Source organism: Chanodichthys erythropterus, chromosome 24 (genome assembly GCF_024489055.1).
Source record: "Chanodichthys erythropterus isolate Z2021 chromosome 24, ASM2448905v1, whole genome shotgun sequence".
In the NCBI taxonomy this organism is placed as follows: domain Eukaryota; kingdom Metazoa; phylum Chordata; class Actinopteri; order Cypriniformes; family Xenocyprididae; genus Chanodichthys; species Chanodichthys erythropterus.
In genome coordinates, this window is record NC_090244.1 from 30,968,395 (window position 1) to 30,992,040 (window position 23,646).

General features: G+C 45.3%; 2 protein-coding genes across 13 annotated transcripts in view; one reads left to right on the forward strand and one right to left on the reverse strand.

Moving 5' to 3' along the window:
* LOC137015297 (protein NLRC3-like) overlaps window positions 1-23,646 on the reverse strand; it is an 85,353-nt gene that overhangs the window by 29,672 nt on the left and 32,035 nt on the right. For 8 of the 12 annotated variants that reach the window (XR_010893936.1, XM_067380160.1, XM_067380163.1 and 5 more), the window contains 3 exons: window positions 22,410-22,511; window positions 17,772-17,882; window positions 15,560-17,425 (listed from right to left, as the gene is read on the reverse strand). Coding sequence is in view for 11 of the 12 variants with exons in the window: in XM_067380160.1 (XP_067236261.1) it covers window positions 15,560-17,425; window positions 17,772-17,882; window positions 22,410-22,511 (2,079 nt within the window). In the remaining variant the exon portion in view is untranslated. Of the gene's footprint in view, window positions 1-6,801; window positions 7,016-15,555; window positions 17,426-17,771; window positions 17,883-22,409; window positions 22,512-23,646 lie in introns of those variants that run through there. The other 4 variants (XM_067380167.1, XM_067380159.1, XM_067380168.1 and 1 more) reach the window with 4 other exon arrangements.
* On the forward strand, window positions 1,814-6,755 carry LOC137015567 (uncharacterized). Its single transcript, XM_067380617.1, has 3 exons — window positions 1,814-3,486; window positions 6,280-6,573; window positions 6,741-6,755. The coding sequence occupies exons 1-3, from the start codon at window positions 2,374-2,376 to the stop codon at window positions 6,753-6,755; spliced, it is 1,422 nt and encodes a 473-aa protein (XP_067236718.1). The 5' UTR covers window positions 1,814-2,373.

Below are 23,646 nucleotides of genomic sequence, written 5' to 3' on the forward strand. Positions count from 1 at the left end.
GGAAGACCCCGGCGTCCGCCTCCTCGCGTCTGGAGCCGCTCGCAGGGTGGGGGCTCTGTCATGAATGTGGCTCCCTCGGCTCATCCTCCGGACCACCGGAGGGAGCCATCACCCAAGTATTGACTGGTTACCATTCGGACTTCATTACCCATAGGCCCTCATTCCTGGGACTGATGAACCATGCACCTGCGCCATATCACACACACACTATTTAAGACGCTCACACACACCGCGAAGTCTTGATTTGCTAAGGTGATCATTTCTGAGCATTTTTCCTGTGGACTGATTCTTTGTTATTACCTGGACTGTTGACACTGTTTGATCCGTTGGCGCCTGCCCTACCTTGTTTGCTTGCCGCCTGCCACGACCATTGCCTGTGACCCGACTCTGATCATTGCAGCCAGCCCTGATCCACTGCCTGTCCCTGACCACGGTACTGTCTTTGCCCACTGTATTATTGTATCTTTAATAAAAGCTGCAAATGGATCCGCACTCCTCTGATCCTTCATTACATTTTCGTTGCTGGAAATCCATATATCCTTTGCTGAAACAAACTCGTCATAGAGAGCGCAGCTCATGGTTGCTTAGTAACGGCAGACGCCACCGCAGCGCCCGAGCGCTTTGGAAAGGAGAGAGCGCCGCCGATGCGTATTCCATGCGTTTTTAGAAGCGACATATGAACGGTCCCTAAAAGAGTTCAAATGGGTCAACGCGCCAAATGCGAGTAGAATCAGCGCTGAAACGTGTTACTCGTACGGTAACTTTTTTATGAATGGTGGTAGGAATATAATTTGCAACATCTGTGATGTAATTATATAAATAATAGTCTGATGCGCTGCATGTTTGCTGTAACAGTGTGTTTTCATTTTCCATTCACTGTAAATGCTACTTTGTTTGTGACGTTTACATTTGCATTTGGAAATGCAACATTCGTCATTAGAATCGTATATAATTCTGTTGTTTACAAATATGTTTCAGTGTCACATGATTCTTCAGAAATGGTGATTTGCTGCTCAAGAAACATTCACTATTTATATTATTAAGGTTAAAATGCAGTTTTTGCTGCTTAAAATTATTGTGGAAATCCAATTTAAACATTTGTGGTAAGATTTAAAAAATAGAAAAATTAATACTTTAATTCGTCAAACTTTAAAGTGAATGAATGTTACAGAATATTTATATTTAATGAATACTTTAATAAATAATATATTTGATAAATACATGTAATAATTTCAAATAAATGCTGTTCATTGAACTTCCTATTTTTCAATGAAAACTAACAAATATCACCATTTCCACATAAATCTATTGAATTATTTAATTAAACAATTACCTAAATTAATTATTAAACACATATATGTGTATATATATATATATATATATATATATATATATATATATATATATTAGTGTGTGTGTGTTTTTCCATTGCAGGTTTGATCTTAAATTTCATGTAAGGTGGTATTAAAAAGGTCTTAAAAAGTCTTAAATTTAACTTGTTCATATCTGCAGATACCCTGTACTTTATTTTTGTTGCAGTAGTAGAGATGCACCAGTCTATCCATCATCAATCAGAACCGGCCAGTTCCGTTTTTTTGTCCCGGACTTACACACAAAATGCATTGCAATAATTTCCTAAAATGTCATTTGTGTGGCCGTTAACAGAGGACAGATATGGGACACGCTTCTCATGCCCAAAATCCCGTCACTCCGTTATAAATATATGGCATGTATAAATATTAGGCACATAAAAAGGTGAGTTACGTGACCTCTCCTCCTCTTTCTCTCTCACACACACACAGGCGGAGGGTGAACTCCAAGGTAAAGCTAAAGAAATGCACTTCCCCTTTAAAAACATTAAATAAATTTCCTTTAATAGTTTTAATTCATGTGTTTTCCAGGTGCATCAAGATGAAAACATCAACTTTTTAGAATGCCGCAAGGATGTAATATGTGGCGAGGGGGGCGTGGTTCAGCGAGGTCTGCAACCGGAGAGAATAGCGGGAGACGCTTGGTAAGTGAGTGGGTTGGATACAAATCACGAACACCTGTTTCTCATTCCAGTGATTGGCGCGGAGACAGGTTAAAACGCAGTGAGAAGCAGGAGCGTGTGAGAGAGAGGGGAACTGTTGACTGAGTCGAGTCGTGGTTCGTGGAGTGAAGCCCTTGTGGATGGTGTAAACCAAACTTGGAGAGAAGCCCTTGTGGATTGTTTATTTTCGTTGTTGTGCGTTGCACAGTCCTTCTGTTGATATTCAATAAAGACTCAGTCAGCAGTTGTTCGTCGTCCGTGACCACTTCCTTCCCCACTACGAACTTAAGTTTACTACACTGGTGCCGAAACCCGGGAAGGAAGTCGGTGAGCACGTCGCCATGCAATCTTCGTCCTCCGCCACATTTGCGGACATCATCGCGTCCCTCGCGGTCCTGCACCGCGAACAACAACAGGCCCTGCTGGAGTTAAGAGGCGACCAGGAGCGGTGTTATCAAGCCATTCTACGGACCCAGCAGGAGGACCGCGAGGCGTTCCGGAGCTGGATTGACCGGGAGGTTCCCCGGGAGCCCACCGAACCGCCCGCTGTGCCTGTCCACCTGCCCTTAAATAAGATGGGCCCACTGGATGATCCAGAGGTGTTCTTAGACCTCTTCGAGAGATCCGCGGAGGCGTGTAAATGGCCGCGGGACCAGTGGTCGATGAGGCTGGTCCCGCTCCTCTCAGGAGAAGCACAGGTGGCGGCACAGCAGCTCCCCGTCCCGAACCTCCTGGTCTATGAAGACCTACGGCGGGCCATCGTCCAGCGGGTCGGTCGGACCCCGGAGCAGCACCGACAGCGCTTCCGCTCCCTCGACCTGGGTGAGTCCGGCCGGCCCTTCACGTTGGCCCAGCAGCTCCGGGACTCGTGCCGCAAATGGTTGCTGGCTGAGGGAAGCGACGAGGACCTGGTCGTCGATCGCGTGGTGCTGGAGCAATTCATCACTCGGCTCCCGAAGAAGACGGCCGAGTGGGTCCAGTGCCACCGCCCCACGTCGCTGGACTCAGCCATCCAACTGGCGGAGGATCATCTGGTGGCGTGCCAAGGGGGCGGCGAACCCCTTCCAGCTGCCTCTCTCTCTCCCTCTCTGTTGTCCCCCTCTCTCTCTAGACCTGTCCCTCTCCCTAGGTCTCGTCCGCCCGGCCCACCTCGTGTTCCGCCCCGAGGGCGGGGCGGAACGGGACAGGCACCTTCCTACGGACCCAGAGCCAGGGGGGCGGGACTCCCTGCTGCCGGGGCGGACCCCGCTCCTGCTTCTCCCCTCTCTCCGCGCCATGTATTCAGCCCACTCTCTGCCACTGGAGCGGCGGGCAGGTCTGGGCCGGCCTGTTGGCGGTGCGGGGATCCGGATCATTTTGTGGATAAATGTCCGATTATGGAGGTCGGGACGGTGATCCGGGTCCCCGACGATCCTCAGGCCGCCCCTGGTCAGGCTGGCGGGTACCAAATACCTGTGAGTATCAAGGGGGGTACCTATCAGGCTTTGGTGGACTCGGGCTGTAACCAAACCTCTCTCCATCAAAGCCTGATTTCGTCTGGGGCATTGGATACAGGCCGCATGGTTGGGGTTCGGTGCGTGCACGGGGATGTGGTAAGATATCCCGTAATGTCCGTCATAATTAAATTTAGGGGACAAAAGCATAGTGTTGAGGTGGCAGTTAACCCGCACCTCCGGCATCCGATAATTTTGGGGACGGATTGGCCCGCGTTTAAACAATTATTGGGATGTCTATGCTCGGATGCCTCTTGGGGGAAAAGAACGCGGGGTGAGCAAGCGCGAGTACAGGTGGGAGAGACTGATCAGAGACCGGAGAGTTCTGCTGCAGGGGATCTGAGTGAAGCCGGAAGACTAATTCTTCCGGAACGCGATGATTTTCCCCTGGAGCAGTCTCAGGATGAGACATTAAAGAATGCATTTGATAGGGTCTCGATGATTGATGGTCAGCCTCTCCAGCCTGGACGTCCGCTTGCTTACCCATATTTCGCGATTATAAAAGATAGGTTGTATCGAGTGACCCAAGACACTCAGACAAAAGAAGATACAACCCAGTTATTAGTGCCAAAGAGCCGCAGGGAAATGCTTTTCCACGCAGCTCATTCTAATCCAATGGCGGGGCATTTGGGACAGGCAGCGACACTAAATCGTCTCATGACCCGGTTTTTCTGGCTGGGCATTCACGAGAATGTACGCAGGTGGTGCGCGTCTTGTCGTGAATGCCAGTTGGTGAACCCACCGGCCACCCCAAAAGCGCCATTGCGCCCACTTCCATTAATGCAGGTCCCCTTCGAGAGAATTGGTATGGACCTCATCGGGCCATTAGAACGATCAGCAAGGGGACATCGCTTTGCATTAGTCATTGTTGATTATGCAACACGATATTCTGAAGCAGTGGCTCTCTGCAACATTTCTGCTAAAAGTGTTGCGGATGCACTGTTTCGCTTAATCTCCCGGGTGAGGATTCCAAAAGAAATCCTCACTGATCAAGGCACGGCGTTTATGTCACGCACGTTACGCGAACTGTACGAATTATTGGGCATTAAATCGGTTCGTACCAGCGTCTTTCACCCACAAACGGACGGGCTGGTCGAACGGTTTAATCGCACGCTTAAATCCATGATTCGTAAGTTCGTGCAAGAGGACGCCAAAAATTGGGATAAGTGGTTAGAACCTCTGTTATTCGCAGTGCGAGAGGTCCCGCAAGCCTCCACGGGGTTTTCCCCCTTCGAGCTTCTCTTTGGGCGCCAGCCCCGTGGGGTGCTGGATGTCCTCAGGGAAACTTGGGAGGATGGACCATCTCAGGCCAAAAATGAAATTCAGTATGTGCTGGACTTGCGATCAAAACTCCACACTTTGGGGCGGCTATCAATGGAGAATTTGTTACAGGCCCAGCACAGACAGAGCCAACTGTATAACAGACGGTCTAACCTACGTAAATTCGCACCGGGGGAAAAAGTGCTTGTATTGCTCCCTACTTCCAGTTCGAAATTACTTGCAAAGTGGCAAGGACCCTTTGAGGTCACACGGCAAGTCGGCGAGCTCGATTACGAGGTGGTACGGTCCGACAGGAGGGGGGCACGTCAAATCTATCACCTCAACCTGCTAAAAAAATGGAATGAGGCAGAATCAGTGATGCTGGCGACGGTGATTAGTGGGGAGGATGATCTCGGTCCAGAGGCGAATGTAAAAACTCAATCTCTCGCTCTGGTCCCGGGGGGAGATCACCTCTCGCCCTCCCAGCTCACTGATTTATCCAAATTGCAAAAGGAATTTGCAGACGTGTTCTCTCCCCTGCCGGGGCGTACCAACCTCATTCAGCACCATGTCGAGACGGAGCCGGGCGTGGTTGTTCGCAGCCGGCCGTATAGGTTACCTGAACACAAAAAAAAGGTAGTTCAGGACGAATTAGAGGCAATGCTGAAAATGGGAGTAATAGAAGAGTCCAGCAGTAACTGGGCGAGCCCGATAGTTTTGGTTCCTAAGACCGACGGCTCGGTTCGTTTCTGCGTGGACTATCGCAGGGTGAATGCAGTGTCGAAATTCGACGCGTATCCAATGCCGCGGGTGGACGAATTGCTTGACCGGCTAGGTGCGGCTCGATTTTATTCGACACTGGACTTAACGAAAGGGTACTGGCAGATCCCCTTGTCGCCTTTATCCAAAGAAAAGACAGCTTTCACGACGCCGTTCGGATTACACCAATTTGTTACGCTTCCGTTCGGGCTGTTCGGGGCACCGGCCACCTTTCAGCGACTCATGGATAAAATTCTCCGGCCCCATGCTGCATATGCGGCTGCCTATCTAGATGATATTATTATCTATAGTAATGATTGGCAGCGGCATATGCAGCATGTGAGAGCCGTCCTGAGATCGCTGAGAGCGGCTGGGTTCACGGCCAACCCGAAGAAGTGTGCAATTGGGCGCGTGGAAGTAAGGTATCTGGGCTTCCACTTGGGGCATGGGCAGGTGCGTCCCCAAATTGACAAGACGGCAGCGATTGCGACCTGCCCGCGCCCCAAGACCAAAAAGGAGGTTAGACAGTTCCTCGGGCTGGCGGGATATTATAGAAGGTTTGTACCTAATTATTCGGCCCTCACCAGCTCGTTGACTGATCTAACTAAAAAGGATGCTCCAGATACGGTCCAGTGGACGGAGCTGTGCCAGCAGGCTTTCACCCAGGTAAAAGCTGCTCTATGTGGCGGGCCATTGCTTCACTCTCCTGACTTTTCTCTCCCTTTTCTGTTGCAGACTGACGCGTCGGACAGGGGGCTGGGTGCTGTCCTGTCCCAGGAGATAGAGGGTGAGGAGCGGCCGGTACTGTACATTAGCCGTAAGCTCTCGAAGAGAGAAGCTAAGTACAGTACCGTAGAAAAAGAGTGTTTGGCAATCAGGTGGGCCGTCCTCACCCTCCGCTATTATCTCCTGGGACGGGAATTCACTCTCTGTTCGGACCACGCTCCCCTGCAGTGGCTCCACCGCATGAAGGATACCAACGCGCGGATCACTTGTTGGTATCTGGCTTTACAGCCTTTTAAGTTCAAGGTGGTCCACAGGCCGGGTGTTCGAATGGCTGTGGCCGATTTCCTCTCCAGAAATGGGGGGGGGGGGGCCGCAGGCCGGACGGCTCCCCGGCCTGAGTCGGGCGGTGGGGGTATGTGGCGAGGGGGGCGTGGTTCAGCGAGGTCTGCAACCGGAGAGAATAGCGGGAGACGCTTGGTAAGTGAGTGGGTTGGATACAAATCACGAACACCTGTTTCTCATTCCAGTGATTGGCGCGGAGACAGGTTAAAACGCCGTGAGAAGCAGGAGCGTGTGAGAGAGAGGGGAACTGTTGACTGAGTCGAGTCGTGGTTCGTGGAGTGAAGCCCTTGTGGATGGTGTAAACCAAACTTGGAGAGAAGCCCTTGTGGATAGCGTATGCCGAACCTGGAGTGAAGCCCTTTGTGGATTGTTTATTTTCGTTGTTGTGCGTTGCACAGTCCTTCTGTTGATATTCAATAAAGACTCAGTCAGCAGTTGTTCGTCGTCCGTGACCACTTCCTTCCCCACTACGAACTTAAGTTTACTACATAATAATCTTGTTTAATAATCAAATAATCTTGTTTTTGTTTGAAATCTTGTTTCTTGTTACTGTCCCAAACAGAAACAAGATTATTTTCTTACCCCATTGGCAGATAATTTAGCTTGCTTTAAGCAAAATCTTACATCATTTTGATATTTTTCCCAGAAAACAAGAAAAATATCTTATGTAATTTTACTTATCTAAAAGCATCTTGATTTTTTTTTTGCAGTGTATTGCTGCTGTTCTATAAGCTCCACCTTCTTTTGTGTGTGTGTGTGTGTGTGTGTGTGTGTGTGCGTGTGTGTGTGTGTGTGTGTGGCGGGGGGGGGGGGGGGGGGGTTCTTATATGTATGGAGGAGGGAGGGCTTCATGGACAAAATGTAGGGAACCACTGTTCTAGACCATAGAGCTGCACAATTAATCAAGTTTGAAATCCTGATTATAATTACAAAAAAAGTCCACTTACATTATTCTGTGTGCACAAGATAACTGAAGTTAGATAACAGAAGATAACTTAAAGGTTTTCCCCAGTGTTTTAATTTTAGTTTTAGTATAACAATGCCATGCATATTTATATTTCTATTTATTTGAAGAAACTAAACCAATGTATATTTGACATGTGAGGCTTAATGCTGTAGAAAAGCAATAAAAGTTTTTCAGAAAGAGTGTTTTCAGTTTGTTTGTGTTGATATAACAATATGGCATGCAGTCGCTTCAAATAATGGCATAAAGATATTCAAAACATCATTCAGTGTAAATTGTGATCATTGTAATTAATAATCACAATTACAATTAAGGGAATAATCAACAATTATGATTTTTGTCATAATCATGCAGCTCTACTAGACCACGACACAAACATGAATAATTCTGATAACCTGCGATTCTAATGTAAATCATTTGCTGTTTTGTTTGTATAATTACTCCAATGAACGAGCTGTTATTGTGTTTGTATTAAAGGTGCCCTAGAACTTTTTTTTAAAAAGATGTAATATAAGTCTAAGGTGTCCCCTGAATGTGTCTGTGAAGTTTCAGCTCAAAATACCCCATAGATTTTTTTTAATTCATTTTTTTAACTGCCTATTTTGGGGCATAATTAGAAATGCACCGATTCAGGGTGTGTGGCCCTTTAATTCTCGTGCTCCACGCCCCAAGAGCTCACGCTTGCCTTAAACAACATAAACAAAGTTCACACAGCTAATATAACCCTCAAAATGGATCTTTACAAAGTGTTCGTCATGCAACATGTCTAATCGCGTAAGTACAGTGTTTATTTTGATGTTTACATTGATTCTGAATGAGTTTGAGGCTATATGCTCCGTGGCTAATGGCTAATGCTACACTGTTGGAGAGATTTATAAAGAATGAAGTTGTGTTTATGAATTATACAGACTGCAAGTGTTAAAAATGAAAAAAGCGATGGCTCTTGTCTCTGTGAATACAGTAATAAACGATGGTAACTTTAACCACATTTAACAGCACATTAGCAACATGCTAACGAAACATTTATAAAGACAATTTACAAATATCACTAAAAATATCATGATATCATGGATCATGTCAGTTATTATTGCTCCATCTGCCATTTTTCACTATTGTTCTTGCTTGCTTACCTAGTCTGATGATTCAGCTGTGCACAGATCCAGACGTTAATACTGGCTGCTCTTGTCTAATGCCTTGAACATGAGCTGGCATATGCAAATATTGGGGGCGTACATATTAATGATCCCGACTGTTGCGTAACAGTCGGTGTTATGTTGAGATTCGCCTGTTCTTCAGAGGTCTTTTAAACAAATGAGATTTATATAAGAAGGAGGAAACAATGGAGTTTGAGACTCACTGTATGTGATTTCCATGTACTGAACTCTTGTTATTCAACTATGCCAAGATAAATTCAATTTTTGAATCTAGGGCACCTTTAATTTTGATGAACACAATAAAGAGTTGGACATGTGGGCTTTTCTTCTTTCTTTTTACTGAGTCATTCCTAAAACTCAGTGAGATTCACATCACAGTTTAGAGTTCTCTAGAATGAGTGGCCAACTAGTGCTTATTCCTGGGTTTACCATCATTACAAAGTTGCTCGTCACTCAAAAAGAGTATTTGATGGAAGCAAGCTGCCAAAACGACTCTTTTCTACTTGCTCCTGATCACTTCTGGAAGCAGAACAGCAGCGGTGAGCAATGAGGAGACGAGGAGAGAGACGCAATGACATCAGCCAATCAAAACAGAGAGAATATCTAAACATTCTTAAATCAAGATACATTTACTTCAGGAGAAAAATGATATAAAGTCTTGTTTTCTGAAAAAAAAAAAAGTAAAAATTGCCAAAGGGCAAGAAAAATAATCATGTTGTCCCTTTAAATTAAGATTCTTCCCTCATTGGCAGATATTTTTATGTGTGACTAATTCATGTATGTGTGTGACCTTGTACGACTGATGCCAGAGTGCCTGGACCAAGAAAGGTCTACTCTTTGAGAAAAAGGAAATTAACATTTGAACTCTCTCTTGCAAAATTAGCATCCCCTTCCGAGACGCAATCACACTGAGTCAATCACACCTCAGCATTTGCCTTAATCTACATTTCACTCCCTTCACCCTCTTCCCCCATCTCTTCTCTCTACATGCAGAGATGACCTAAAGTTCACCCAAAATCTATCTGGTTTAATGTGAACAATCATCAAAGAATGCTATACAATGTTTGGTATCGTTTGAAATGTCTCAGTGCAACTGGTACAATGGTCTCGTCTACATGGAAGTAAACCAAAGGTATTAAATGTTTTAAGAGTTTAGAGATACTTTGGGTCCAACTGTGGGTGTGCCTCTTTCCCAGGGTCTTTCATCCAAACTACCTCCTGTTCCACAGCAAAGTGTGAACCCCCGAGGTCTGTGACCCTAGTCAATGCAAATTCTGATTGTAAGTTCATGCCCCACATTGGGGGTTGGTCTGAGTATTTAAAGAAATGTTGCAAAAGGCTCGGGGTCGACTCTGTATTCAGATGAAGCCCACATTGTCCAGGACACTCAGCAATGTGTATTTTCCTAATGTCAGGTATGCATCTTACTCTATTTCTGAGCATTTGATGTTTTGTATTAATCATCTTTGAACTGATTATGTAATTGGCATGATACATTTACCTGACTAATAAATTGTCACATTTGACTTTATTCTGACTTACTCTGAAATTATTGACTTCAGTAGATTCCGATGTATCCATTGTAACCGCAAATCTGCGTCAGGTTAGTAACGGACTAAAGTCCAGTTGAGTGGAGCATAGGGCACACTAACTGTGATTTTAGAGCTCCGACTAACGCTTGGCATTAGTTCAAGTGTACTCAGACTGTAAATTTCCGTTTAGGACAACAAAATGTTGATCGACCAACCTAAATAGGGTGAGCCTTACCTCTGTTTATTGTAATGTTACTCTAGCTAAGTGTACATGGGAAACCATGGCATAACCAAACCAAAGCTGCTATAAGAGAAGTAATATTGGTCGGCTTATCTGTAGTAGTGGTTGTGACCTCTGACTAGAGTTAGTGTTACCTTAATTCAAGTGTATACAGATCTATGGGGGACTAAACCAAATACTTTTAGACAGAGCAAGCATGAAAGCGGCCTTCTAAATAGTATAGTCAATTACCTCTGTCTAGTGACCAAGACTGGCGAGTTTGTGATCGTGGGCCCGCATATTAATGAATGGCCAGTGCGAGGACCCTGTGCGACACTGAGAAACCGAACGAGAACCGAATGAACGAGTACAATAAGTGTAAAGAGTAGGGGTGTGACGAGACGGGTATCTCACGAGACGAGACGAGACTCGAGATTGAGTTCACGAGATGAGACAAGTTCGTTTTATAGTAACACTTTACAATAAGTGCAACCATAATCGCACTCTCTCAATATTCAAAGTGCAAATAAGACCAACATTTTTCTTTGATACAGAGCTAAGAGATGGTTACAACTACACTGCCCAGCCTAAAATAGTTTTCATATTAAGAGATATTTGCATGCATCAGGGAGCCGCTTTCAAAATGCGGGGTATTGAAATCACGTTTGAATGCGCCCTCGCATTTACTTTCACTTTCAGCGATTGCGCGTACTCTTTAAATATGGAGCGGCGGCGACCGTTATCCAACTGAATTAAATGTTTTTTTTTTTATTTAAACACAAAGCAAAAGGACAGTGGAGGCATAATGTAAATGTAGCGGTGGCATATTCTTTCCTAATCATCCTAACACTCTGTCATGGCAACATCACGAGAAATCTCGTCACACTTTAGTCTCGCGAGATCTCGTCAAACCCCTAGTAAAGAGTTAAATACAATATTCAAATGTAAAGCCAAATTATTATACAAATGACCAATAATCAATTGACATTCTAATGTAGTCTCAATGCTGACAGAGTAAATATGTGTTAGAAAACTAGACCTTCATCACTCATAATATTCCCATTCACAGTAATCCACCTTCTCTATCGTTTCATTTATTTTATGGCATAATCACACCTCTTTAAATATATAATAATGTCAAACACTGGCTAGTGCTGTACAGTAAAAAGTAAGACACTTCAAGCACAGCCGTCACTGTAATAGTTCACTGTAACAGTCGTCAAATAGCTGAACATTAAGCATTTATGATGAATAATTACTGAAGATTAAATGCCATAATGATATATTATTATTGCTATTAATATCAGCAGTAATTTATGTAATTTTATCTTCATTCACAAGTGAAAATGTCTCAGTTCCAGCTTTACTGATCAATGGCTTCGACCGTCCCTTTGCGCCACCTGGTGGTGATTTCGCCAACGAGTTTCAATGAGTGTTACAACATTTCAACGAGTGACTGTGTTGTGTTTACCCGCGGCGGTAACAGGCGTTTTAGTGACTATCTACTAGAGATCGACCGATATGGGTTTTTCTATAGCCGATGCCGATGCCGATTTTTAGAGGTCAGGGTCAGCTGATGGCCGATATGTGCTGCCAATTTTTAGGGCCGATATCTTGAAGTTTTCCCCTTCATTTGCATGCTAAAATGTCACACTAATAATAAGTGGATGCACAACATTTCTAAACTTAACATTATTTATTGAATACTGACTTGAACCATCTCTCGAATCTTAATCTTTTTGTGCACTGCACTGTATTAAAATAAAATATTCAGTGGTGTCAAAAGTATTCACATTCAATACTCAAGTAGAAGTATAGATACTAGGGTTTAAAAATACTTCTGTAGAAGTTGAAGTATCAACTCAAGCTTTTTACTCAAGTAAAAGTGTAAAAGTACTGGTTTCAAAACTACTTAAAGTATAAAAGTAAAAGTAATGTAAGGAAAAAAAATGCCATTAAGGACAAAAGCTTAGGCCACGCCACAGGGTCTATATTGTGCACTCCACCTCCTCAAAATGTCATCAATAACCTTTATTGGAATGTAAATGTACATCCAAACTTCACTGCAGGAATCTGTGAGGGCAGCGGACAAGAAAAATGCGAGTAGTTTTGGTGTACCCAGGGCAGGCTTAGTAACAATCAGGGCTTGACATTAACACCCGCCAACCTGCCAAACGCGGGTAGTTTTCAGCTGTTTCAGTTCACACCGCACTCGTCTGTTGGAGTTTGTTGGATAGGTGTGATAACCCTGTTGCCGTTGGTCGGAGTCTGTTTTTACCAGACTGAACATGTTTAATCGGCTTTTGTTTGGTTGTCTGAGCATCCAACAAACGGCAACAAACTCTCTGTGCATTCCAAACGGGATATATCACCCTCTGAAGAGCACTTTGGAGTGAAAACAATCATGGCCGCCATATTGAAGGGTTGTTCCAAACCGAAGTGCTCAAAACTGGCCACTTTAAAGGGCCCTTCGGAATGAAGAATTTCGAAGGGTACAACTGATGGACACTTTGGGCCCCCATGATCCTTTGCACAGGGAAGTTGTTTGACGTCACAGAATGGGTACAGGAGGCTCGGAGTTCGATTTTATCTATAAATGTATGTATAGTATTTTTCTGTACTACTGTAATATTTATACAAGTTAGATTTAGTACATTATTATGGTCAAAACGACATTGTGCTTCAACAAAATTACTTTACAGCTCCCTTTATCAGTCCATTCAAATGTTTCAAATACATAGACACAATATACATTATGGTGAGATAAACCAAAAATAAATAAATAAACTAACGTTAAATAAAGGGCAATCTATCCTCCTTGATTGTCTCGTTAAGATGATGCAGAAGTGCGTTCTAAAAAAAGGAGTAATTTGATCCCTACACCCTTCATCCCTTCGAAGCTCTCACTCCGGAGGGTAAACCCTTTAAAGGGATTAGAGCATAGGGATGAGCCCTTCCGAATGGAACGCAGGGCCTGACGTAATCTGACCTGGCCACGAACCGTTGCCATGACGATGAGGCAATGACAGCTGTTTGATCGCGCCCGCGCCTCACGCGCACACAACAAAGCACTGGAAACGTGACATCGCAGCTTGTTCGTTATAAAAAATAAAATACAGTTTAAAAAAAAAAAATATATATATATATATATAAAAGGTATAATAGTCCGTAGTGCAATCCGTGCCATTCAGCAAGAGCACTGCTCCACTTCACCGAAAGAGAGAGGTATAACACCATGAGAGCAACGCAGGTTTACCTTCAGTTCCGTTTTAAATTAATTCGTTTTGGCTTGTTTAGCTACCTGGTTGTATATGACTATGGGTCACATAAATAAAAAGGGTCGCGCTAAAAAAAATTAAAAACCGGTGTAATTTACCGCTAATTTATTCAAACGTCTCTCTACTGAACTACCTAGCTTAATTTGCGGAGGACGAAGAGAAAGCACCCGTTTGATAGCCTAAATGAGCCAGTAGTGGAGAAATAATAACTTAAGAAATAATCTTTTTTGAGTAATGACTCCCAACACTGTCCACCTTGCTGGAGTGTGACGTGATTTGCGACATGTGCAGGTGTGATGGATCGCGTACAAACCAATAGGGTGTCAGAATGGTAAATGTTTATAGTTCTCATCCAACCACAATCAAATTCACTCTATCCGGATGGCGCGATTTATCTGGATCGTTTTTTTTTTCAAGCCGGAATGAAAACAAGCCGAAATGAAATAGGAGTAACGAGGCTATTTTTAAAATGTAAGGAGTAGAAAGTACAGATAATTGCGTGAAAATGTAAGGAGTAGAAGTAAAAAGTCGTCTGAAGAATAATTACTCCAGTAAAGTATAGATACCCGAAATGTCTACTTAAGTAAGGTAACGAAGTATTTGTACTTCGTTACTTGACACCTTTGAAAATATTTATCCAAAGTTAACCAAACAAATCAATAAACTGACCAAGTATTAAATATATAAAACAGGTAGGCTAATATAAACAAAATCTGTCAATCATTTACATAATTTTTAGAGCATTTATCAAGCAGAATTTTGTTGGAACATAAATGTAAACTTAAATAAACATTTAAATAAAATAAATACAACTTTATAAATAAAAGTCAATTAAAAACATTTTCATGTTGCACAGCCTTGTATGCATGAACAGTTCTAAACTCTTACTGATTTCTGACATTCTTGACGGTTAACGTTAGACAGGTTTAATGAGGATAATTGTGCGGCATATATATATATATATATATATATATATATATATATAGTCATTGGTTGGAACATATCACTTTATTAGTCTGATGTCCATTTTTATTACACAGTTGATGGAAACACACGCAGATGCGCATATTCTTGAGCTGAATTTTCATTAATGCAAAGTTGGATGGAAACCCGGCTATTGTCTGCATCAAAGTGGCGTAGCGCAAATCCGCGCGGCTCTGCCACGAGCCGACAGTTTCAACTAAGAAGGGGAGCCAATGGATATCACACAAGAAGCAACGTGCAAACTTTGCGGAAGAGTTATGCCGGTAAAAGATCAACCTTGGTCAGTATTCAAAGTGAAAGTAAAAGTGACGGAGCTGCCTGACGCTGCAGTAACGGAGCATTTTCCCTCAGAGACGAATTTCAACATAACATGCTGATAACGGTAGCCTATATAACTGTTTTAATTTATTCCATTATTTATCTTGTGGCCCGTAAATATAGTGAAACAAATGAGAAAAATAGTATTAAACAGCTTGTTTTAAAATGTTTAAAACATTTTCAAAGAGGAGCTGATAGTTTAATCTTTTATTATCCTCAATGCACTGTGAAATATAACACAGGGCTGCCCGCAGACGTGCTTGGCTTTAAATCAGCGCTACTAAACACGGATATCGGCCGATGCAGATATATTAAAAAAAGACAAATATCGGCCCGATATATCGGTCGACCTCTACTATCTACTGTATTAAAGAGGCGTGTCGTGACCCTTTAAGATCCTGTTATTGAGGAGAAAATCTCTCATTCAGGAACATTTATTTTAAAGGTGTCAGATTCATTATTAAATATGATACTTTAGTTCATGATTAAACACTCACAGAGCTTTTCTGCAGTTGATCACAGCTGGTATCAGTCTTCTTCTCCCCTCAGCTGATGTGTTGTATTTCATGGGGTTCAGCTCATCCAGCGGCTCCTCTGACATCTGGATCATGTAGGAGATTGTTGAGCAGTGAGACGGAGAGAGTTTCTCCTCTGAGCGTTTTTCTGATTTCAGAAACTCCTGAATCTCTCTGGACAGAGACTGATCTTTGACTTCCAGCAGACAGAGGAACAGATTGATGGATCTTTCAGTGGAGAGAAATTCATCTTGTTCTTCATATTCATATTCATATTCACCTTTGATCGTCTCTTGAATGTACTGTGTGATTCTCCTGATGCTCTCTGAACTGTTCTCTGTGTGTGTCAGTAGATCCTGTAAGAGTCTCTGATTGGACTCCAGTGAGACGCCCAGCAGGAACCGCAGGAGCAGATCCAGCTGTCCATTCTCACTCCTGAGGGCTTTATCTACTGCTGATGTTAGTAGATCATACAGAGAGTCTTTATCAGATCTGTACAATCTGAATTCATCCAGTGGTTTCTTGTTCTTGATCACATGTGAATAAAACAGATAGAAAGCAGCGAGAAACTCCTGAAAGCTCAGATGAATGAAGCTGTAGACTTTCCTCTGATGAATCACAGATTCCTCCTTAAAGATCTCAGTGCAAATCCCAGAATACACTGAGGCGTCAGTGACGTCTATGCCGCTCTCTCTCAGGTCCTCCTCATAAAACATCACATTGCCCTTCATCAGCTGATTGAAAGCCACTTCAGCAAGTTTCACAATCACTTCTCTGTTGGACAGCAGCAGTTTCTCTGGATCTCTCTCTTCATACTTCTGATTCCTCATGTTGATCTGAATCAGCAGTAAGTGGATGTACATTTCAGTCAGAGTTTGAGGGATTTCTGCACTCAGATCTTCTTTCAGGAGCTTCTGAAGCACAGTGGATGAGATCCAGCAGAAGACGGGTATGTGGCACATGATGTGGAGGCTTCTTGCTCTTCTGATGTGTGAGATGATTCTGCTGGCTTGATGCTCGTCACTGATTCTCTTCCTGAAATATTCCTCCTTCTGAGGCTCACTGAATCCCCGAATCTCTGTCAGACGGTTGATGTATTTGGAGGGGATCTGATTGGCTGCCGCTGGTCTGGAGGTGATCCAGATGAGAGCAGAGGGAAGCAGATCTCCTTTCATAAGCTTTGACATCAACACACCCACTGATGAAGTCTCAGTCACATCAGAAACTTTCTGAGCGTCTGAAAACATCAGTGTGATTCTGCTTTCATCCAGACCATCAAAGATGAACACAACTTTACACTCCTCATAAATCTTTGAGTCCAGATCTTGAAGTTCAGGATGAAAGTCCAGCAGAAGTCTGTGAAGACTGTACTGATGATCTCGGATCAAGTTCAGCTCTCGAAATGGAAGCACAAACATGAAATCTACATCCTGATTGGCTTTTCCCTCGGCCCAGTCCAGAATGAACTTCTGCACAGAGACGGTTTTCCCAATTCCAGCGATGCCTTTAGTAAGAACAGTCTTGATCTGGTGTTTCTCCTCACATCCTGGTTCAGGTGAGGCTTTAAAGATGTCATTGCAGTCGATTGGAGTGTCTTGTGAGTGTTGTGTTCTGGCTGTTTTCTCCATCTGGAAAACCTCATGTTGTTCATTCACTCCTTCACTCTCTCCCTCTATGATGTAGAGCTGTGTGTAGATCCTGTTCAGGAGGGTTTCATTCTCCTGGAGGTTCAGTCCCTCAAATAATCTCTCATACTTGTTCTTCATGCTGGTTTTGAGCTGCTCTTTGACTCTCTGGAGTTCATCATCTACTGCTTGAGGAGAATCCTGGTCTCCAGTCTGATCATCTCTGATTGGAGACAAAATACAAACATAAAACATCTTCATCAATAAATCATGACAGGAACAGCAACACATTTAAGAGAGAAGTGTCAGTTTAACAGACTCCTGTTATATTCCACATATTTACACTAAACTTTAACATTTTGTCTGGAATTTAAGTCACATTTTCTCTCATCTGAAATGTGCTGCATCTTATATTTGTCTGTTTTGGACTCTTATGTAGAAGTTTTGGTCTCTTAGATTCCTGTCCTATATAAGTAAACACTGACATTGTACATTTATTTTCTTATAAATAAGTGTCTCAATCTAGTTTCACTACAGCAGGAAACTCACTAAATTATGGTGATAATCACCTGAGGTCAGAGGTCACTGGTCCATCACTAAAATCAGGAGGATCTATGGATTGACGGCTCTTCAGAGACACATGACTGGATTGAAGAGATGCTGCTCTCTGACTCCCCCTGCTGGTGACACAAAGATATAATAATAATAATAATAATAATAATAATTCATACACATATTTACACTGTTAGTTCAGATGATCTTTTGTATAAGTACCCTCCTTAATTACTGAATTACACTTTAAATGTAAGTATTGAGTTTGAATAATGTAATGAAACATATGAAAGAAATATAAAATATATACAGTATATATAAAACAGTTCAAACGTTGACTTGTATCTTACTAAAATGTGATTTTATATAGTTTATTATATTATTCATTATTATGTACATTAATGGACCGTGGTGAACATATTTAGACGGGTTTTATGCAGTTGAATATAATAATTAATTGTACATTAAACTACCAACAGTATAAAGTGTATTTTAAATGTAACAACCTTGAACATATTCAGAAGTAAAACACAACATACACAGTAAAGCGGCAGTAATATCAGGGATGTGATTCTTTAACAGATAATTCAGTTCCCTTTCAGTCGGTCACGTTCGACGTACGTCAGTAGTGACCGACGAATTGGGATATCGCTTAGAGAGCCCTATCAGCTTTGTGTGAACTAAAACAAGCCAATGGAATTGGCGTGCGATATTTGCATAATGCGCACCGCCCCCGACAGGTGTATATAAATAGGAAGCAGATGCAATCGCACTCTTTCGCTTCGGAGCCTGCTTCAAAAGACTTTTTCAAAGTGAAACTAAAACTGTATGTTCAACAGTATGTCATTTCGTCTGTGCGTTACTGGGTGCGGTCGTTCCCTGGTCCCTGCTGATGGGCACAATCGCTGCATCTCGTGTTTGGGCGTTCAGCACGCAGAGGCAGCTTTTGTGGATGGTTCATGTTCCCATTGCGGGAATATGACTATCGCGGTGCTGAGGTCTAGACTCTCCTTCCTGAAGTCTCAGGAAGTGGGACTATGCCCCGTTCGACCGTTTTTTTCCGGCCCCAGTCGGAATGACGGTTCGGCGGCGTACAGGAAGGGTGACTTGAGGATCACGGTCAGGGCTTCCCCGCTGAGCACCGCTCCGTGGGCCCCTGCCGCCTCACCAGCACCGCAACCCATCGTGCCGCTGTTGGTTTCCGCTGGGCCCTCTACGGACTGTCCAGCCGTTACCTTTGGTGCGCCTGCAGCGGAGCAGATGTCCATCTCTGCATCGGAAGGTGAGCCAGAGTCCTCGGGGGAGGAAGATCCGGACGCGCTGCCGCCCTCCGGGACGGTAGCGTTGCCCGAGTCGGATCCCGAGTTGACGGCTGTGCTTTCCCGGGCCGCCTTGTGTGTCGGGCTCGAGTGGAATCCTCCACCCTGCCCCGGCCCATCTCGGTTGGATGATTGATACTTGGGGGGGGGTCGCGCTGGTCAGGTCCAGCGTCCAGCCCCAATGCCCTTCTTCCCGGAAGTGCACGATGAGGTGACCAGGTCTTGGCAAGCACCGTATAGTGTTCGTGCAAGGCCCGGTCCCTCGTCCGCCTTCACCTCCCTGGACGGCGGGGAAGCCAGGGGATACGCGAGGATCCCGCCAGTCGAGCGGTCTGTTGCGATGCAGTTGTGTCCAATGGCCACTGGCTGGCGTGGTGAGCCGCGCCTCCCGTCCCGGGCCTGTAGGTTCTCAGCCGGTCTGACTGAGAAGGCTTACAGAGCCTGTGGGCAGGCTGCCTCCGCCCTGCACGCGATGGCCCTTTTGCAGGTTTACCAGGCAAAGGTGCTGTCGGAGATGCCCCAGGAAGGGCCTGACCAACAGTTGCTTGGGGAGCTGTGCGCTGCCACTGTCCTTGCCCTCCGGGCAACGAAGGTGACAGCACGCTCTGTTGGTCATGCGATGTCTACTTTGGTAGTCCAGCAACGCCACCTCTGGCTGACCTTGGCAGACATGCGGGAAACCGACAAACATCGGTTCCTGGATTCCCCCGTGTCTCCGGTCGGCCTTTTCGGCGACGCAGTGGAGAGCTTTGCCCAACAGTTCTCCGCTGCACAGAAGCAGGCTGAGGCCATTAAACACGTTATGCCACGGCGGTCCGCTGCTGCCTCCACCCAGCCGCCTGTGGCTCAGCCTCAGCCTGCTCGTCGCCGCCGCTGGCTCCCCGGAGTCCAGCGGTACCCACTTTATCACAAAAAGAGCAGTTTCCTCAAACTCCAGGTCACAAGAGGGCGCGTCTGCCAGTGTGCCAGGCCCCGCCTTGCCGCTCGCAGCCCCCTCCCATTCCGCCAGCAGGTGGCAGTGTGATGGTGCAGGCCGCGTCCCGTGCGCCGTCTCCCATACGCACTGCTGCCTTGCAGAGTCTGACCACACTCAGGGCCGCTTCCATGCCATCTGAGTCGGGTCCCCGTACTCTGCCTTGCTGCCCCACCCCCGGTGCGTCTGTGGTGCCTTTGGTCCCGCTGGCTCGGAGTCTGGAGTCGTGGACCACGCTTCCCAGCCCGTCCTGCTGGCTCATTCGCACTATCAGACTCGGCTACGCGATTCAGTTCGCCTGGCGTCCCCCGGTTTTCAGGGGTGTCCACTTCACTCAAGTGTCGTTGGACAGTGCACCTGTTCTCCGGGCGGAGATTGCTGTCCTACTGGCGAAGGATGCAATCGAGCCGGTCCCTCCAGCCGATATGAAGTCAGGGTTCTACAGCCCCTACTTCATTGTACCGAAGAAGGGCGGTGGGCTACGGCCAATCCTGGATCTGCGCGTTTTGAACCGGTATCTTCAAGAAAAAAAGCAAGATGCCGTTCAAGATGCTCACGCAGAAGCGCATTTTCGAATGCATCCGTCCACGGGATTGGTTTGCAGCAATCGACCTGAAGGACGCGTACTTTCATGTCTCGATTCTGCCTCGACACAGACCCTTCCTACGGTTTGCGTTCGAGGGTCGGGCATATCAGTACAAAGTCCTACCCTTCGGGCTGGCCCTGTCACCCCACATCTTTACGAAGGTTGCGGAGGCGGCCATTGTTCCCCTCAAGGAACAGGGCGTTCGTATTCTCAACTATCTCGACGACTGGTTGATCCTGGCCAGCTCGCGAGAGCAGTTGTGCGAACACAGGGACATGGTTTTAGCTCACCTCAGCCGGTTGGGTCTTCGGGTCAACTGGGACAAGAGCAAACTCGCCCCCGGGCAGAGGATCTCTTATCTCGGTCTCGAGCTAGACTCGGTCGCACGGACTGCACGTCTCACCGAGGCACGCGTCCAGTCGGTGTTGAACTGCCTGAGCTCGCTCATGCGCAGGACAGCGGCCCCACTGAAAGATTTTCAGAGGCTCCTGGGGCATATGGCATCTGCAGCCGCGGTCACGCCGCTCGGATTGCTCCATATGAGGCCGCTTCAACACTGGCTCCACGGCCGGGTCCCGAGATGGGCGTGGCAGCGCGGCACGCTCCGTGTCCACGTGACACCGACCTGCCGTCACACCCTTGTCCGGTGGTCGGACCCTTCGTTCCTGCGGGCCGGAGTACCCCTCGAACAGGCATGCTGTGGTCTCCACAGATGCCTCTGCCACGGGATGGGGGGCCACGTACAACGGGCATGCAGTATCGGGCCTTTGGACGGGGCCTCAGCTGCATTGGCATATCAATTGCCTCGAGTTGCTAGCAGTACATCTTGCTCTGGCCCGCTTCAAGGAGCTGCTGTCAGACAAGCACGTACTGGCCTGCTCGGACAGCACTGCGGCCGTTGCGTACATCGACCGTCAAGGTGGTCTACGCACCCGGACGGGATGCGGAGGTTCTGAGTGCTCTCCCGCAAGCGGTCGTAGACACCATCACTTCCGCTAGAGCTCCTTCCACTAGGAGCCTCTATGCGCTGAAGTGGAACCTGTTCGTCGAATGGTGCACCTCTCGCCGAGAGGACCCCCGATTATGCTCGGTCAGATCCGTGCTTTCCTTCCTGCAAGAAGGGTTGGAGCGAAGGCTGTCTCCCTCCACCCTGAAGGTGTATGTTGCCGCTATCGCTGTACATCACCACGCAGTTGAGGGTAAGTCCCTGGGGAAACACGATCTGATCGTCAGGTTCCTGAGGGGGGCGAGGAGACTGAATCCTCCTCGCCCTTCCTCCGTACCCTCTTGGGATCTGACCCTGGGTCTCTCAGCTCTCCGGGGTCATCCCTTTGAGCCCTTGCGATCAGTCGACCTGAAAGTAATGTCAAGTCAAGTCAAGTCAAATTTATTTATATAGCGCTTTTACAATTGGTAATTGTTTCAAAGCAGCTTTACATATTATAAGCACATAAAAAAGGGAAGTGGTTAAAACTAAGCTGTACAAACAAGCGTGGTAACATGTAACATATACAAGATGGTGCTACATTAAGCCAATGTCGGCTGACTCCCAGGGGTGGAAAAAACCCCCTAGGAGAAAAACCCAGCGTGCTAACACTGGGAAAAAAGTCCTAGGAGGGAAAAAACCCCTTGGAAGATATATATAATATATGTAAATGGATATGGAGATCAAAATCTAAATTATACATTTTATTATAGAGATTAAAAATAGATTATATATAAATATATGTAAGCGGATACGGGGATTAAAAATCAGAATTATAGATGCAGCCAGAACTGGATCTGTAGGCCCATTGTCTCCTGGGCTACATTGTAGGCAGGTCCAGACACAGGTTCTCCATCTGATCTGGATACGGCCTGGATCCAGCACCCGGCAAACCTCAGGATAAGCAGAGAGACAGATATTAGCGTAGATGCCATTCTTATTCTGATGTACAGGTATATCTAGTGTTATAGGAAATGTTCTCGGTTCCGGCCAACCTAATTATTGCAGCGTAACAATCCTTTAACGGATTTGAAGAATGTTAATGTATTGATAATGTGTTATGTGTATGCAAGAGCAAAGAGATGTGTTTTTAGTCTAGATTTAAACTGACAGAGTGTGTCTGCTTCCCGAACAATGCTAGGAAGATTGTTCCAGAGTTTAGGTGCTAAATAGGAAAAGGATCTGCCGCCTTCAGTTGATTTTGATATTCTGGGTATTATCAACTGGCCTGAATTCTGAGATCGCAATAGATGTGAAGGACTATAATGCATTAAGAGCTCACTTAGGTACTGGGGAGCTAAACCATTTAGAGCTTTATAAGTAAGTAGCAAGATTTTAAAATCTATACGATGTTTAATAGGGAGCCAATGTAATGTTGACAGAACTGGGCTAATATGGTCATACTTTCTGGTTCTAGTAAGAACTCTAGCTGCCGCATTTTGGACCAACTGTAGTCTGTTTAAAAGCCGAGCAGAACAACCACCCAGTAGAGCGTTACAATAATCTAGTCTTGAGGTCATGAATGCATGAACCAACTGTTCCGCATTTGTCATTGAGAGCATATGTCGTAATTTAGATATATTTTTTAGATGGAAGAATGCGGTTTTACAGATACTAGAAACATGACTTTCAAATGAAAGATTGGTATCAAAGAGCACACCCAGGTTCCTAACTGAGGACGAAGGTTTAATGGAGCACCCGTCAAGTGTTAGAGAGTATTCAAGGTTTTTTCGTGAGGAAGTTTTTGGTCCAAAGATTAGGATATCAGTTTTTTCTGAATTTAATAATAAGAAATTTCTTGTCATCCAGTTTTTAATGTCAGCTATGCATTCTGTTAGTTTTGTGAATTTGTAGGTTTCGTCAGGGCGCGAGGAAATATAGAGCTGAGTATCGTCAGCGTAGCAGTGAAAACTAACACCATGCTTCCTAATTATCTGTCCTAAGGGCAGCATGTACAGAGTGAAAAGCAACGGTCCTAGTACTGAGCCTTGTGGTACTCCATATTGAACCTGTGATCGATATGACATCT

Coding starts and splice junctions, on each gene's coding strand:
- LOC137015567 (XM_067380617.1), top strand. CDS start 2,374: ATGCAATCTTCGTCCTCCGCCACATTTGCGGACATCATCGCGTCCCTC. Junction 3,487..6,279: donor CTGGCGGGTACCAAATACCT/GTGAGTATCAAG, acceptor TTTCTGTTGCAG/ACTGACGCGTCGGACAGGGG.